Source organism: Excalfactoria chinensis, chromosome 24, assembly GCF_039878825.1.
Source record: "Excalfactoria chinensis isolate bCotChi1 chromosome 24, bCotChi1.hap2, whole genome shotgun sequence".
Taxonomy (NCBI): Eukaryota; Metazoa; Chordata; class Aves; order Galliformes; family Phasianidae; genus Excalfactoria; species Excalfactoria chinensis.
The window spans coordinates 4,121,059-4,136,062 of NC_092848.1; the positions used below are offsets into that span (position 1 = coordinate 4,121,059).

The 15,004-nt window shown below is 47.2% G+C and overlaps 1 pseudogene and 1 gene segment (V, D, J or C); one reads left to right on the forward strand and one right to left on the reverse strand.

Annotated features, from left to right (window-relative positions):
- Nucleotides 1-9,004: 9,004 nt before the first annotated feature.
- On the forward strand, nt 9,005-9,621 carry LOC140262522 (T cell receptor alpha variable 4-like). The segment is given in 2 exon segments: nt 9,005-9,056; nt 9,233-9,621. Coding segments are annotated over 2 exon segments (441 nt in total).
- Nucleotides 9,622-10,616: 995 nt separating this feature from the next.
- On the reverse strand, nt 10,617-11,472 carry LOC140262523 (feather keratin Cos1-2-like; annotated as a pseudogene).
- Between the last annotated feature and the right edge of the window lie 3,532 nt (nt 11,473-15,004).

Here is a 15,004-nt window from a genome sequence, read left to right on the forward strand (position 1 = left end):
CACTGCACCCACAGCAGTGATTCTCTGAGGCCAGTGTCAACCAGACACAGTCGATCCTGGGGTGGTCAGGTCTGCAAGCCATGCAACAGTAGGACTGACTGCATGAGGTGTGTTTTATACCAGGGGGACATTCATGCAATTTTGTTTCATCTCCTATCTTCTTTTCCTTCCCCAATGCAGGATGTATGAAAACAAAAGGACTTCCCTTCACAAGAGCCTGCTGGATGGCCTGAGCCCATGTCTTCCCACACACTCATAGTTTTTCATGTGGGGACAATGGAGGTTATGATCTCCATTTCCAGGACATGTGGGTATAGTGCAAGTGAAAGGCTGATTGTCTCTTACTCTGCAATAGCTAGGATACCTCTTTCAGAGGCAAGGTTTAGTGCCCAAGATTGGAGTCTCTGTAGTGTGACATAACCTCCCTTTTTTCAGGGAATGGAGAAAGGTCACCTTAAACACTCATATCCACTAAGAGCAAAGCCGTTCTCTCTGGGCAGCTCTGGAGAACATACATGGTGGGAGGTAACATAGAAAGCTCAAAGTGAGATGCCAGAGTCTTTACTTAAAGATGAAAAGGAAATCACTCAGAGCAGGGGCTCCACGGTATAGGATTTGTCTTATCCTGTGTTTGAGTTCATGCAGTGCATGGGCCTCCTTTTCCAGCAGATGCTGCTAAGGCAAATATAGGGGAAAAACAAAATGAAAAAAAAAAAAAAAAAAAAAAAAACAACGGAGAGAATGAGGTGGATGAATAGAGGGACATAAGCCATGTTTTCAGAAAGCCCAGGACTGCCCCTTCCTCTCAGCATTTCCTAGGACAGCTGAGTATGACCGGGTACTCTGTTAGCAGGAGCTTGAAGATTCCTTCTTGATACAGAACCGTGTTCATGGTGTACTGGAGAATTTCTCCAGGACCACGGCCAGCGCCTTTAGCAGGGTGGGCACCGTCTGCCGCAGTTGTTGCTGCCGAAGCTGGACAAGTCGAAGCTCTTTAGGTTGATGGGCACTCCCTCATAACTGAGGATTCTGCCATCAGCAGCGGAGGTGGAGGATCCCACAACGGTGTTCTATCACTATCAGTGTTGTCTATCAGATCACGTTCAACCTCAGTCTTCCTGCAGTTTATATGCACCCTTTAAGTACAGGAAGGCTGCAATGAGGTCTCCCCAGGGCCTTTTCATCTCCAGGCTGAACATACCCATTTCCCTCCACTTTTCCTCACAGGAAATGTACTCCAGCCCTTTGATGATCTCCACAGCTCTCCTCTGGAGCCACTCCTGCAACTCTGCATCTTTCTTATGCTGAGGACCCCAGGTCTGTATGCAGGATTCCAGACTGAATCTCACATCATTTAGCACCGCCTGGTACAGAACCTATCCTCAGTAAAGTTACTGACATCCTCACACCATATAGGAACGACCCCATGCTGCATCCGCTGCATCCCAGTTCTGTGGTGCTGGCAGCATATGGAATCTGTGTGGAAGTAAAGCACCCACAGCACAGATCCCTGGGGTGTGCTGATGTGGAAAGAGTCTGATCTCTCAGTGGAGAGCAGCAGTACTGCATGGAGCACATGGGCTGTTTCACCCCAGGGCTCAGGATATGCCGAAGGATCTTGGCACCTGGGGGAAGACATCTCAGTGTTTTGCATTTGAGCTGATGCATTCCCTGTGTGACTGAAGAACATGGATACTGCTGAGTGCAGAATTCAGTCATACTTTCAATGGCATGTCTCAGTGCAGGGGCTGATATCTGCTCTCACAGAGGGTCTTTCTTGGAGGAGGATAAGCTTGTAGCCGGTAGAGGTTCTAACTTCCACAAGCATTCAGCTGTAGGTAACTTCGCAAAATGTGGGCCAGGAAGAAGCTCTGCAGAAGATGTTACAACTGAAGAGGGAAGATTTACCCTGTCCATTCTCAGGCACTACAGATTGTTGTGTCCTGGATCTGGAGGCTGGATACATGGGAAAATGAAGGAGACAGAATGCCATCAAATATGAGAGAAATATACCTTTCCAGTTCCTGATGGCCTCAGAACCAACATTCTCTGAGTCTTTTTCCCCAGCACAGCTCCACCCAAACCATGAGGAACACTTCCCAAAGAGTTTGATGGGAGTTCTGATTTCCCTATGTCATCCTCAGGCACAGAAATCCTCTCCTGTGAATGACATTCATGAGCATTCCCATTCACATGGTGTTCTCAGGTGTTGAGGAGATCTGTGTAAGGAGATACACAGCAAGGCAGGGACAATGGTCATTGGCGGTGGAAGAACATCCTGGAATCTTTCTCCTTCATGTCAGCATGGTTAAAAAGTGATTGTCAGCAGTGTGCACAGACCTCCAATAAACTGAGGAGTGATGAGTCTCCCTAACTTGTTTTCACCAAAGGCATCACATTCTCCTGCTGTAATGTCTATGGTGGTAGGAAAACAAAAACAAGCACAAAAAACAAACAAACAAACAAAGAAAAAAAAAAAAAAAAAAAAAAAACCACCAACACAAAAGGAAACTCAGAAAGGAAACATTTCCCATCCCTACCCTCAGCATGGTTTTTGAAACTAGATGACCATGAGAGTCCCTTCCAACACAAGGACTTCCACGGTTCTGTGATTTCTTGATCACTGCAGTCAAGGCTGTCTTTGACATTCACGTTTCTAACAAACCCATCCTTGCTGATGAGTACGTGTCCTTCACAAGGATATTTCCTTTCAAGTAATACAGCAAGGTAAAGACTGATGGCATTTCCTTATGATGTAATTAAGAATTTCTTTCTCAACTTCAAGTGACAGTGCACGAAAGATTTATCCCTTCTGTGTGTCTCTCCCACCAGTGCCCACAGGAGTGATATAGTGCTCTCAGCTGATTCCCACCAAAGTGATTTTTTTCTCCTAAGGCCATCTCTGTGCAATATATATTTAAAAAAAAAAAAAAAAAAAAAAAAAAAAAAATCACACAGGAGGAAACAACACTTAGGGATGCAGAAAGTGTTTAATGAGTCTGAGAAATGATGTCACACCAAGCAGAGGCCCTGTGTGCAGAGAGCAGCAGAAACAGACAAGAATCTGTTCCCCTTTCCTATGGCAGCATTGCCATAGAGGCCTGTCTCCTAGCTCAGAGATTTAGGGAGATGAGCAGGTCACTCAGGGTTCATTTTGGGGACACTAACAGAGATCTCTAATGGGAAAACATAGTATTGACATGAGATAGGAAGAGTAAGTGGAAGACAGTATCAGTAGATGCTCTCCATGTTGTTAGAGGCACGAGGTGGGCCTGTACATGTCTATTACGCGCGGCAGCACCACAAAATTTTTTCTTCTGTCCATTGCCATTTTCAGCGTTCCTGGGTGTCCTTCTCTGGAGCAGTGTCCAGCTTCTTTAGCAGGGGTTGCACCTTCTGCTACAGTAGCGGTTGGAAATGCAGGAGAGGTCAAGGCTCCCAGAGGAGATGGGCACTCCCTCACAGCTGAGGATGCTGCCAACAGCAGCAGAGGTGGAGGATCCCACGGCGGTGTTCTGTGGGAAGGAGCTGAGGATGGGTCCAGGCAGAGTCACCACCACAGGAGAGGGCTGGATGACAATGGTGGAGGGCGGGCACTGCCTGACACAGGGCTCATTGCAGCTGCTGGCCAGAGGGGTGGGGCCGCAGGGCTGGCATGGCTGGCATGGCTGGCACTGGTTGCAGCAGGACATGTCTCAGGGATGGAGGTACACCTGGGAGAGAGGACAGGGAGGAAGCAGAATATGGGAATGCATGAGGAACAGAGGAACAGCCTATCGTCATGGTATGAAGGAATCAATGCACATACAGTGCTGGGAGCTGAAGACAGTTCAGGGATGTGCAAGGCATTCTTGGTCTCATCCTGACAGAGCGCAATAAAAGCCACTGGGTCCTGTTCAGCTGCAGCCTAGGCCCTAGCCCACGAGCCATCTCCTTACAGGCCCAGCCTCATCCATGATGAACATTCACCCTGCTTCCCTCTCTCATGATAAGCAGAGCCAGGCATGGAACAGAGCTAATAGCAGCTGAGAGTCCTACTGTATTTAGAACTCATTTTTTCAGAATGGAGAGAACAATAAGGAGCTTAACACTCACCTGATTCCCAAGAAGATGGAGGTGAGAGAAGTGAATGAGGCAGCAGGGAGCTTGACTGGCTTTTATAATGGACCCAAGCTGCTCCAGTTCCAGAGGCCTCCCTTACAGCAGTGATTATTTTCTGAGAAGATCCTCATGAATGCAAAACATCCCAGCTAATCATATGGGCTGTTTGTTGGTTTCCTGTGCTGCTGTTTTTCACATCCTGATTTACGTCACTCCCATTCCTCACTGAAGGAATCTGCTGAGTGGAAGGAAGAAAGACCCAGTTTAGCCAGGCAGCACACGTCAGTGTGGGCAAAGCACTCAGTTCACATGCTGGAAGAATCCAGCACAGGCAAATGATATCAGCATGCTTGGTAGGCCACTGGAGTGAAACAACTATAGCTTTTGGCCTGGATTTATGTAGGTGCCTATGGGTATAGGAGTTTGCGTGATTCCACACATGTACCTGAGTAGGTGAGTGTTTGTGTGACTTACATGTCCAACAGTCTCAAGCTGAACAACCTCAGAGCAAGCCTGGCAGAGATGTTTCCCAGCCCTGGCATAGAAATGCAAACTTTCGTATCTTCAGTCCTCTTTTTCTATGCCTGCAAAGTTCACCCTCTAATACTGCAGAACTTAGGCTTCAACAAAGACTGACTCACACCAATTTGTATCCTGAGCTGAATTGCCCATCATAGTACTAGGAATGTATGAGTGCAGTCACATTCACCCCTACTTCTCCAATTCCCACATCCCGCCTCTCCAGGCCAGGACAGAGTGGATCTCTCCAAGACTAAGGATCAAAAGGGTGGGGTCAGCTTAATGCACAGGGAGAAAGGATGAGAAATCCTGCCCACCACTGCTGAGTAGGCATGCTTCCATTGCATTCTCATTGCCACATATGGCAGGAATTATCTCCCATACTAAACCAATCACAAGTATACTTCTGCAGCTCATGGACCTGGTGTGAATTCATGCCAGGGCCAAACACTTGGGCAGTTGCAACATCAAACCAGAGGAACATGAGTCCCAGGGTTGCTGGGCCATGGGAAGAAGGACTGATTCAGTGTCAAATTGGTGAAGAGTTCTTTGGTCATCAGCCAACAGCACCTTCATGGCCCTCATTGGAATCTGAGTGCCCAGGAAGTGCTCCTGGATTGCAAGGGACACCCAATTCATGGCACACAGCCCAAGGCCTGCTACTATCCCCCAACCGTGTCAGGAGGAGGCTGTCTTTCTGAGAGGGTTACTGGGAAGTGTGTGAAGTTCCAGAGTGTGTTCCATCACCCTCAACTCTGTCTCCTTGGGCTCAGGTTCAGGTTAATGATAGCACAGCCAAGGAGCGACCCCTTCTGTTGGGTGACTGTGGAGTGGTTGTTCCCAGACAGCTGCCTGGGGAGGTCACAGGTACAGCTGACAGTTGTAGCACAGTGCACTATAAGGGGGTTCCCAGCCCAGGAGTAAGTAGAAATCTTAGTAGCAAATCTGTAGCCATCCATAATACACTTAAACTCAGAGGCTATATTCATTAAGGAATTAATTGTAGCAGCACATATAAGTAGTATAAAGAAATTCTGAGCTAATCTAACAAGTTTAGACTGATATAGATGTGTTTAACAAACCTATCAATAACAGTATGCATACCAATACATATACAGTATTTCACTGGAGATTCAAAGTGATCCCAGAAGCCCTGGTCAGACTAACATCAATGGGTGATGTTAAGAATCAGACATCAGAGTGACTGACCTCAAAAGTACCTATATAATGATCACAGGAGAGACCAGTTACACCCAGGAATGAGACCAGAAGGAAATCACAATAATGGAGAGAGTCTCTTTACAAAGCTGATCTCTGTTATGGTCTGTAGATTATCACAGAGTTCAGGAGTTGATAACGTAGCATTATGGAGTTAACTCCATGTTTCAGTGAATCTTTATCTTCTATAAGAAGAATAAAAAAAGGGGGAAAAGAAAGATGCAAACAAACAGTAGAGATAGAAGCATACTCAGTGTTGGAAGTAAATAAGAGAGAGAGTCTCCATTTGTGCAAAGTTCAAGTGCTATTCATATCACCGATGTGTAAATGGGTATAGGACATCATCCCCAATTCCGGTAACCAATAGATTCTGTTAATCTCTGTCTTCCTGGTAATACAGTTAGGGGAGAGGAGAGAAGAGGAACTGGAAGGGCACTTCAAATGTCACCAGGTTCATTAGCGCTAACTGCAAGGAAAAGCATATGGACGAAAGCACTGTCCAAACATCTGTCAACACTGACAGGCATGGGGTGTCACTCACATCACTAGGAAGCCTGTTCCACTGTTTGACCACCTACACATTCAACTAATTTTTCCTAGTGACAACAGTTGTGGCAATATTGTTAAGCTTGCTAATACTCCTTGATGGATACACTGGAGTTTGTTTACAAAACAGGAAGACTCTGTGCTCTTGTACCAAGTAGATTATAGTGAGACACCTTGAATTAAGTAGATAAGGGAAGTTCTACTTTGATTCAGCAAATATTGTGAATGCAGTTCTTGTGCTATCAAGTCAAAAAGCCAACTGAGCACTGGTGAAATGGGGTTCAAGCAGTGAGCACAGGAAGGAAAATCACTATGACTTCATCCAGAGGGCTGTGGGATCACCACCACAAAATGTCTGAACATGTGTGATGACACAGAGCCCTACGTTTGTCACCTCCCGATCCAGCGACAAGTTAAGGCTGCCATGTGAAAGTACCGTGCCTCAGCACACGGGGAACAGACGGGACTCACACACAGTGCGTAACGCCGAAAGTACAAGTTTAATGCCTTGCAACAAACCCTATATAGTGGTACAGGTGACTGCCCCTGTCAGACACTTGTGACCTCCCTGACTCCACCCCAGGTGCACGCAGGCACCAACTACCCAATACCCAACAACATTAATGGGAAGTATGGAATATCTATTTACTGTACAGGAAAATGTTTTCATATGTTGCATAAGCAAAGAATAAAAGCTGAAGATATTTTGTGCAACATACACATGATAGGTGGAGCTTATCCCCCACACATCCAGCACTGAAAATAAAGAATGCTTAGCTTCTAGTACTCCGTTTTGAGTTGTTGTGTGTTTCATGATCAACTGATTTACAGTATCGCTACTGTCTGACCTGAACATCTCCTGGTACAGTTTTGTGCCATTCCCCCACATGTCCTGTCAGCAGATAACAGGGAGAAGAGACCAGCACTTCCCTCTCTGCTCTCCCTCTTTGGGAAGTTGTAGAGAGTGATGAGGTCACCTCAGAGCTTTACAGCCCACATGTCCTCAAACTCTCCTCACAGGATATGCCTTCCAGTCCCCCTATCAGTTCTGCTGCCCTCCTCTGGCCGCTTTAAGCACCTTAAAAACCTGCTATGTTTTTGAGCCCAGTACTGCAAAATACATACCAGGTGGGCATACCAAGACAAACAATGGTGAGCGAATAACCTTTATTGATCAGTAGGCTATGGAGTGCTTAGTACATTCAAAAATTCAGTTGGACCCCTTGGCTGCCAGGGCACAAAGTCGTCTCTTGTTTAGCCCAGTGTCAGCCAGCACACCCAGAACCCTTCAGGATGTCTGTGCTACTCAGATGCTCAGCTGCACTTCAAGGGTTTCCCCAGTCTAAGACCAGAGGCTGAACAACACAAAGCAAGGAAGGCACAGAAATTGGTGGCCATGGCAAACACACTATAGATTAAGGTAGTCGGGATGATTAAGGCTGGAAGATGATGATATCCTGGAACAAGAAAAATGCTCTTGATTTAGTTACATAAATGCAGATTCAGAAGAGACACAGCCCTCTAGACCCTGAAAGAAAATATGAAATCCATTGAGGGGGCTCATCAGAAGAGGCTGAACTGGAACATTATCACTGTAGGAAGAAGAAAAGGTGAGTGAGACTTAAAAGAGACATCTCCCCTTCATAGTGGATTCTGCAATTTGATGAAGTCTTGGCTGTTTGATTTCCTTGGCAAGGAATGGCAACTCCAATGCTGCAAAAGGACCTCAAATGTTTGTCTGCATATCAGTGTGCAATCCCTTACAACTCTTCCATGTGTGTCTTCCAGTTCACCACCCCAACAAATGCTGGATTAGCACTATGGCTGCACATCAGGAATTCTGGAGATTTCTGAATTTAAAAGTGGCAGTCCAACTGTGAGCAGCCCTGAGACATTGCTGCCCATGCAGAGATGCAGTCAAGAACACTGCTGGCCAGCCTGACATGACAACTTGCCAGGGAAGAATAGTCAGAAAGGGGTCCTTAAGTCCAATGTGGCAGCAAAAAAGGAAGCTAAGGAGGTTGTATTTCCATGGGACCATGAGATGTCAGAAACAGTGAGAACTATAAGGCTAATAAAATGATTGCTTCTTCTTCCACCATTTTCATTATAATTCTTTTAGACAGACCTACAAGGCCCCTGAGATTCATTCACAAAATTCAAGGAATTGAAGAAACACTCCCTATGAAGAAAGAAAACCAAATGGAGGACTTAATCCAGTTGGACATACTTGTGAACTTGAGATGGTGTGGGATGTATCCAAGGGTGTTTGATAGGGTGCTGTCATTGTGACGCAGCTTTCTGTCATCTCTCAGGAGTCATGACATTGGACGGATGGAGGTCATAGATAGGAAAAAACAACATGCATCAAGAACATTCAGAAGAGCTAAGAAAAGGAACTCGGGGAATTACTGGCCAACTGCATTTAATTCAATCCTTCCTCAACGACGTGTTTCGGAGCACATATAATTAGATGCCATTACGAGATTCCAGAAAGACAACGAGATGGTTCCGAGCAGCCGCGAGGTGGAGCTGGTGGCGGCTGCGGGGTGGAGGCTCCGCGGGCGGAGCAGAGCCGGGGCAGGTGGGGGTAGAGCGGCGCGTGCGGCGGAGCAGCGGGATGCGGCAGTGCCGGGCTGAGGGGCTGGCGGGGCTGGCCGCTGTGCTCCTGGGTGCGTGGAACTGTCGTCGGCGGGGCCGGGAAGATGGCTGCCTGAGGCCGGGGCCGGGCACCTTTTCTGTCCTTCCGACATCTTTTCGACTTCGTGCAACACTCTCTCCTCCTTCATGAAATGTCAGTAGGAGAAAATGGATTTTCTCAGCTTGCTGCTTCTTTTCTTCTCTGCAGTGGTTGTGAGCAGAGCGCAGGTGCAACAGGAGCCGTCGGCAGAGACCAGAGAGGGCACCGGCATCAACATCACCTGCTCACACCCCAACATACAGTCCACTCAGGACATTTACTGGTATCGTCAATTCCCGGGCAGAGGCCCCGCATTCATTGTGAACGTTTTTAAAGGTTCCAAGGAGGTGCCGGACCCGGCGGGGCGGCTGTCGGTGTCGGAAGACCGCCTCTCCAGCGCCCTCTGGCTCGCCCGGCCCCGGCTCGCGGACGCGGCGGTGTATTACTGCGCCGTAAACCCACGGGAAATGAAGCCGGAGCTGCAGCCGGGCATGAACCGCTTTGGACGTGGCGGGGGCACAGTGCCGTCCGTGCCTGCGGGGAGTGCTGCATGTTAGGGCCGCCAAACTCCATCCTGACCAGGGTGCACCTCCCTGAGTTCTCGAGAGAAGTGAGCACTGCAGACATTGCAACCACTGACTGACACCAGTGTCAGTCAGAGTTCCGTTTGTGGTGGACAGGACGGCAAAACTGTCAATTTAAGCTGTGTTTGACATCAGAGAGATGTCCAAACAGTTCTATTCCATCTCCTACTTTCATATTTCCCCAGAGTACATACAAGAGCGGTAGGAGTCCTGTTCCTAAGAGCCTGCATGGTTGTTTATTCCCATGGCCTTACACACAGTCAGAACATTTTCTGTGAGTGCTGCAGAGGTTGTGTTCTCTCTATGTTGGACCTGTATAGTTGTAGGCATAAAAATTATAGTCAAAGGCCAATAGCTGCTTCCTCTGCCGTTCCCAGGAATATCTTCTACATCTGCAAGGGACAATGATGAAGAGAGCAGCCTCTGCAGTCTGTCACACCCTCTCATTCTAATGGGAATGGAGAAGGATCTCCATAAACATTCATCCTATACCCACCAGGAGTAAAGCCATTCTCTCTGGGCCGATCTCGAGGTCACTCAGAGTGGAAATAATATCACAGACATAAATTAAGATGCAGAAATCTTTAATGAATGTCTAAAAAGGAAAATGAGATCACTTTGAGCAGAGGCTCTGCAGTACAGGATTCACACAATCCCTCATTTGAGTTCATGCAGGGAATGTGCATTATTTTGTATTACATTTTGGATTGGTTCTGAGGAACCTCAAATCTCAGGGATCATAGGAAAAAAAAGGATTGGAGAATAAGTGGAGAAAGTGTTAGGTAGGTGAAATGAGGAATGGAAGGTGAGACATGAAGCAGGCTGTCAGAAACCCCATTCCTCAGCATTTCCCAGAGTAGATGAGGATGGTGAGGGCTTCTAAAAGCAGGGGCTTGAAGATTCCTTCTTCATCCAGCACCACATTCAAGGTTTATTATTGTATTTCTCCAGGATCATGGCCAGCGAATTTAGCAGGGCTGGTACCTTCTGCCACAGTAGCGGCTACCGATGCCGGACAAGTCAAAGCCCCCCGAGGTGATGGGCACACCCTCAGAGCTGAGGATGCTGCCAACAGCAGCAGAGGTGGAGGATCCCACAACGGTGTTCTGAGGGAAGGAGCTGAGGATGGGTCCGGGCAGGGTCACCACCACAGGAGAGGGCTCAATGGCAACATTGGAACTCTGGCACTGCCTGACACAGGGCTCATTGCAGCTGCTGGCCAGAGGAGTTGGGCCACAGGGCCGGCATGGCTGGCACTGGGTGTAGCAGGACATCACTTGGGAGAGAGAGATACAAGGATGTAAATCACAAGGATATGTGAGGGACAGCCTGGGTAGCCTCTCATAAGAGAACCAAGGCAGCTACTATGGATGGTCGTGAGAGCTGTAATATGGTGCCACATCCCTTCGTTGTGCCAGGGCCCTATACAGAACAGTGTGGCCCAGGGAGACTCTCACTGACCATATAAATCTGAAGCCATGTAATCTGTGTCACAAACACACTCTGCACAGACATTATCCGTTCTACACTCTCCACCACCACTATCTACTATCACTATCTGGTAACGTTTCTATTGAAGCAAAATCTCACTTTTCAAGAGTACAGCAGAGGGCTTCACACTTACCTGGTTCCCAACAAGGAGACAAGAGAAGAGGATGGAAAAGCTGGAATCTGGGCTGCCTTTTATACTGGTTCTGTATTGCTTCAGGCTAAGAGACACCCTTGATACAGGCAATAATTTTCTGACAAGCTAACCTGGAATACATGCCTTCCCTTCTCATCATATGGGCTCTCTTTTGATTTCCTGTGCTGCTTCCTATTCATTTCCAGGTGTTTTGCCCTGCCCATTCTCTAATGAAGGACTCTTTGAAGTGCTGCAATGAAATACCCAAAGATTTGTAGTGCATGATTGCAGTGTTGAGGCAGATGACACAGCTCATGTGCTGCATGGATCCAAAGCAGGCAAGTGACTTCAGCCTGGTTTACTGCAGTGGGCTGTAGGAAGTGCCTCCCTCACAATGGAGCTCCAGCAAGCATCAGCTGGTTACCCAATGTTTCCTGTACATGATGATGTGAGTTGTGATTCTCTTTCCCTGACTTCTCAGCTTACTATCACGGACACATTTCTTGACTTTGCCATGTGTGTAGATTCTCTGCTAGGATTTAACTCTATCCCATGAAACACTGGTCTCTGGAAGTCAGTTCTTGATTGTCTTGGCTTGTCCCTGCTCTGTGCAATCTGACAGTTCACATACACACACACAAAAATAGAAGAGTTAGTGTTGGAAGGAACCTGGAACATCTTCTAGATCCATTTCCTCCACTAGCAGGGATACATTCCACTAGATTTTATGCCTTGAAGTCTAATCCAACCCGGCCCTGAACACTTCACAGGATGGGGTACCCACAACATCTCTGGGCAGCCTGTTCCAGTGCCTCACCATCTTCATTGGACAGAACTTCTTCCTAATATCTCACCTAACTCTACTTGGTTTTACTTGAAAGCCAGTACACCTTGTCCTATCCTTACTATCACTGATTAAGAATGCCTCCCCATCTCTCTTATGAGCACTCTTACATAATGGAATGCTGTTCTAAAGTCCCCCCAGAGCCTTCTCTTCTCCAGGATAAACAACAACAACAAATCTCTCATAGCAGGAATGCTCCAGCTGTCAGATCACATTCATGGCCTTTCTCTGGAATCAGTCCAACACGTCAGTGTCTTTCGGATGATGGTGGTTGCACAGCTGAACGCTGTACTCCCTGTGGGGTCTCACAAGAACAGAGGAGGAAATTCACATCCCTTGATCTCCTGGTCACGATTCTTCAGATTTTCTCTCATAGCTACTTTGGTGCACTCAATACCAGTGCCCATGTCACTGAGAAGCTGTTTAATAATAACATGGATATTGGGGTCAACTGCATCCTCAGCAAGTTTGGGGATGACACCAAGCTCAGTGGTGCAGTTGATATAACAGAATAAAGAGATGCCATTTTAAGAGAACTGCACAAGCTTGAAGGATGAACCCTTATGCACATATGAGGTTCAACGATGCTGAGTGCAAGGTGTTCCATTTGTGTTGGGGAAACCCCAGATATCTATACCGACAGAGAGAAGGATGGCTTGAGAGCAGCCCTGTAAAGTAGAAATTGGGATGAAAAGCTTCACATGAGCCATCAGCGTTCACTTGCATCCCAGAAAGCCAGAAGTATCTGTGACTGGATCAAAAGTAAAGTTCCCAGCAGGACAAGGGAGGTGACTGTCAGCTCCATCTGGAGTTCTGCATCCCAATCTTCATCTCCAGGTATATCTTTTCACTGAGTGTGTGGTAAAGTGCTGGAACCAGCAACCCAGAGGATTTGTGGGTGCCCTACTCCTGGAGATGTTCACAGGCTAGGTAGGATGGGGCCTTTGGCAACTCATTCCTGTGCTTGATTTAGCAGTTTTAGCACCTGCCAATTTGTTATTTTTAAGAACTAGAAAGATCTCCCTGATGTTCTCAAGTCCCAGGACTCTCAGCCTTTCATCCAAAGGAAGATGTTTGTCACCCTGTAAAACTACACAGGGGACCAAAAGACGGTCTTCACTTAATCCAGAGATTATAATGAAAGGCTGGCCAGATGCAAGAGGGCTGCTGTCTTTCTCTTAGTGGAAAATCCATCCCAGCCAAGCCCAAGGCAGTCATGATCAGAAAAGGATGTAGGAGAAGGGCTTCAGACTCATGTGGCTACCAAGAAGAAAGAGGTGAGAGATGTTGATGAATCAGAAATCAGGCTGTCTTTAATGTAGACCCTGCACTGCCTCAGGCCCAGGCATAGCTTTCATGGAAGTGACAATTTTCTAAGGTGCTTGTGGTGAATGGAAAACAGAAAATGACATGAGCTGCTTCTCTTAATGCTGCTTGTTCATTTCCTGGCTTATGCCTCACCCATTCTCTCATGCAGGCTTCTTCTGAGAGCTGACATTGAGAGGACCCGGTACTTCTGGGACAGGAATGAGTCAGTCTTGGAAGAGAACTCAGCTCAAGTGCTGAGATGGATCCAGCTCAGGCAAGTGATACTGGCTGGGGCTACCCTGCACGCACATTTGCCTTGTCATCCTCTTTTTCTCCAACCCAACTTGGTCCAATGGTCTTATGAGTTCCGATACCAAGGCAGATGGCTTGGACTGCTGGGTTTCAGTTCTCTTTCTCAAACCAATGACCTACAAAGAAACTGTGTGACTTCCTTGGGCTCCACTCACTGGGCTGTCCCTGCACATCTACAGTCTGTGCTGTCATCTCATCTGGAGCCCTATCCTGCTCAGAGCACTGCAGCCTTGCCCTGCCAGAAAGGCCCCCAGTGTCTCCTCAGTCAGCATCCCATATACTCAGCCTGACCCTATCCAGCCATATGTGAGCATGTGCATTGGTGTTGAGTACACACATGTACCCGAAGTGTGCACAAGCTTCTGTTTGTGTGACTGCATTGATTGATTTTTTTCAATTATTTATTTATTTATTTATTTTTGCAGGGCATTGAAGTAACAACACTGGTGTGCAGGCACGGGTGTGTTTTAGTGCATGCACACATGATATGTGCTTCTGCAGAATTAGCCTGACCCCGTGCACAAGTCCAGCAGGTCCCAGGGCCTACAGTGTTCCCTGGCATCAGGTGCTGGTGCAGCCTGGATACCTCAAAATTTGAGCAAATCTAGAGAAGTCTGGAATGTTTGTGTTTATCTGATTAGTGCCTGCAGCCTAGATCTAGTCTTCCCTTGGTGCCCCTAACATCTCCCAACACCCACCTGCTTCCGTAAAGTCATCCCATCTCTCGACCCAGGCATAAAGAAGTTTCCATGGGAATCTGCTGGCTACTTTGAGATGAAGTAGTCCTTATTTTCAGAGGGCTGTTTGCCACAGGATGCAGCAACTGGGAGAGAAGGGAATACCTAGAGAGACCAGGAGAAGGGATATAGTGACACTTGGTCTGGGGACAATGGCTTCAACAAAACAGCAGTGACACTGCAAATTTTAGAGCCATGGCAAAGGAGAGCAGGACATAGGTGACCAAACTGATTCTTCTGGGCTTAAACAGACCACACCAGTTGACACGTGGGCTTGTTTTCATTATCTTTTCCACGTGTCTCCAAATCTTGATGGGAATGGCCTCCCCTTTGTCACTGTGGGAAGTGAAAGGCGCCAAAGAATCCCCTTGTATGTCTTCCTTAGTTCATATTCTTGAGATCTGGTATAGCATTGTTTTCAAAAGTGGAGAATTTCTGTGTCATCAGAAGAAACTTCTGTTTCCAGGTGAAGGACAGACATCTGAGTATCACTGAATGTCTAGTTTTCTCAGTGTTGCTCCTTGATTGACA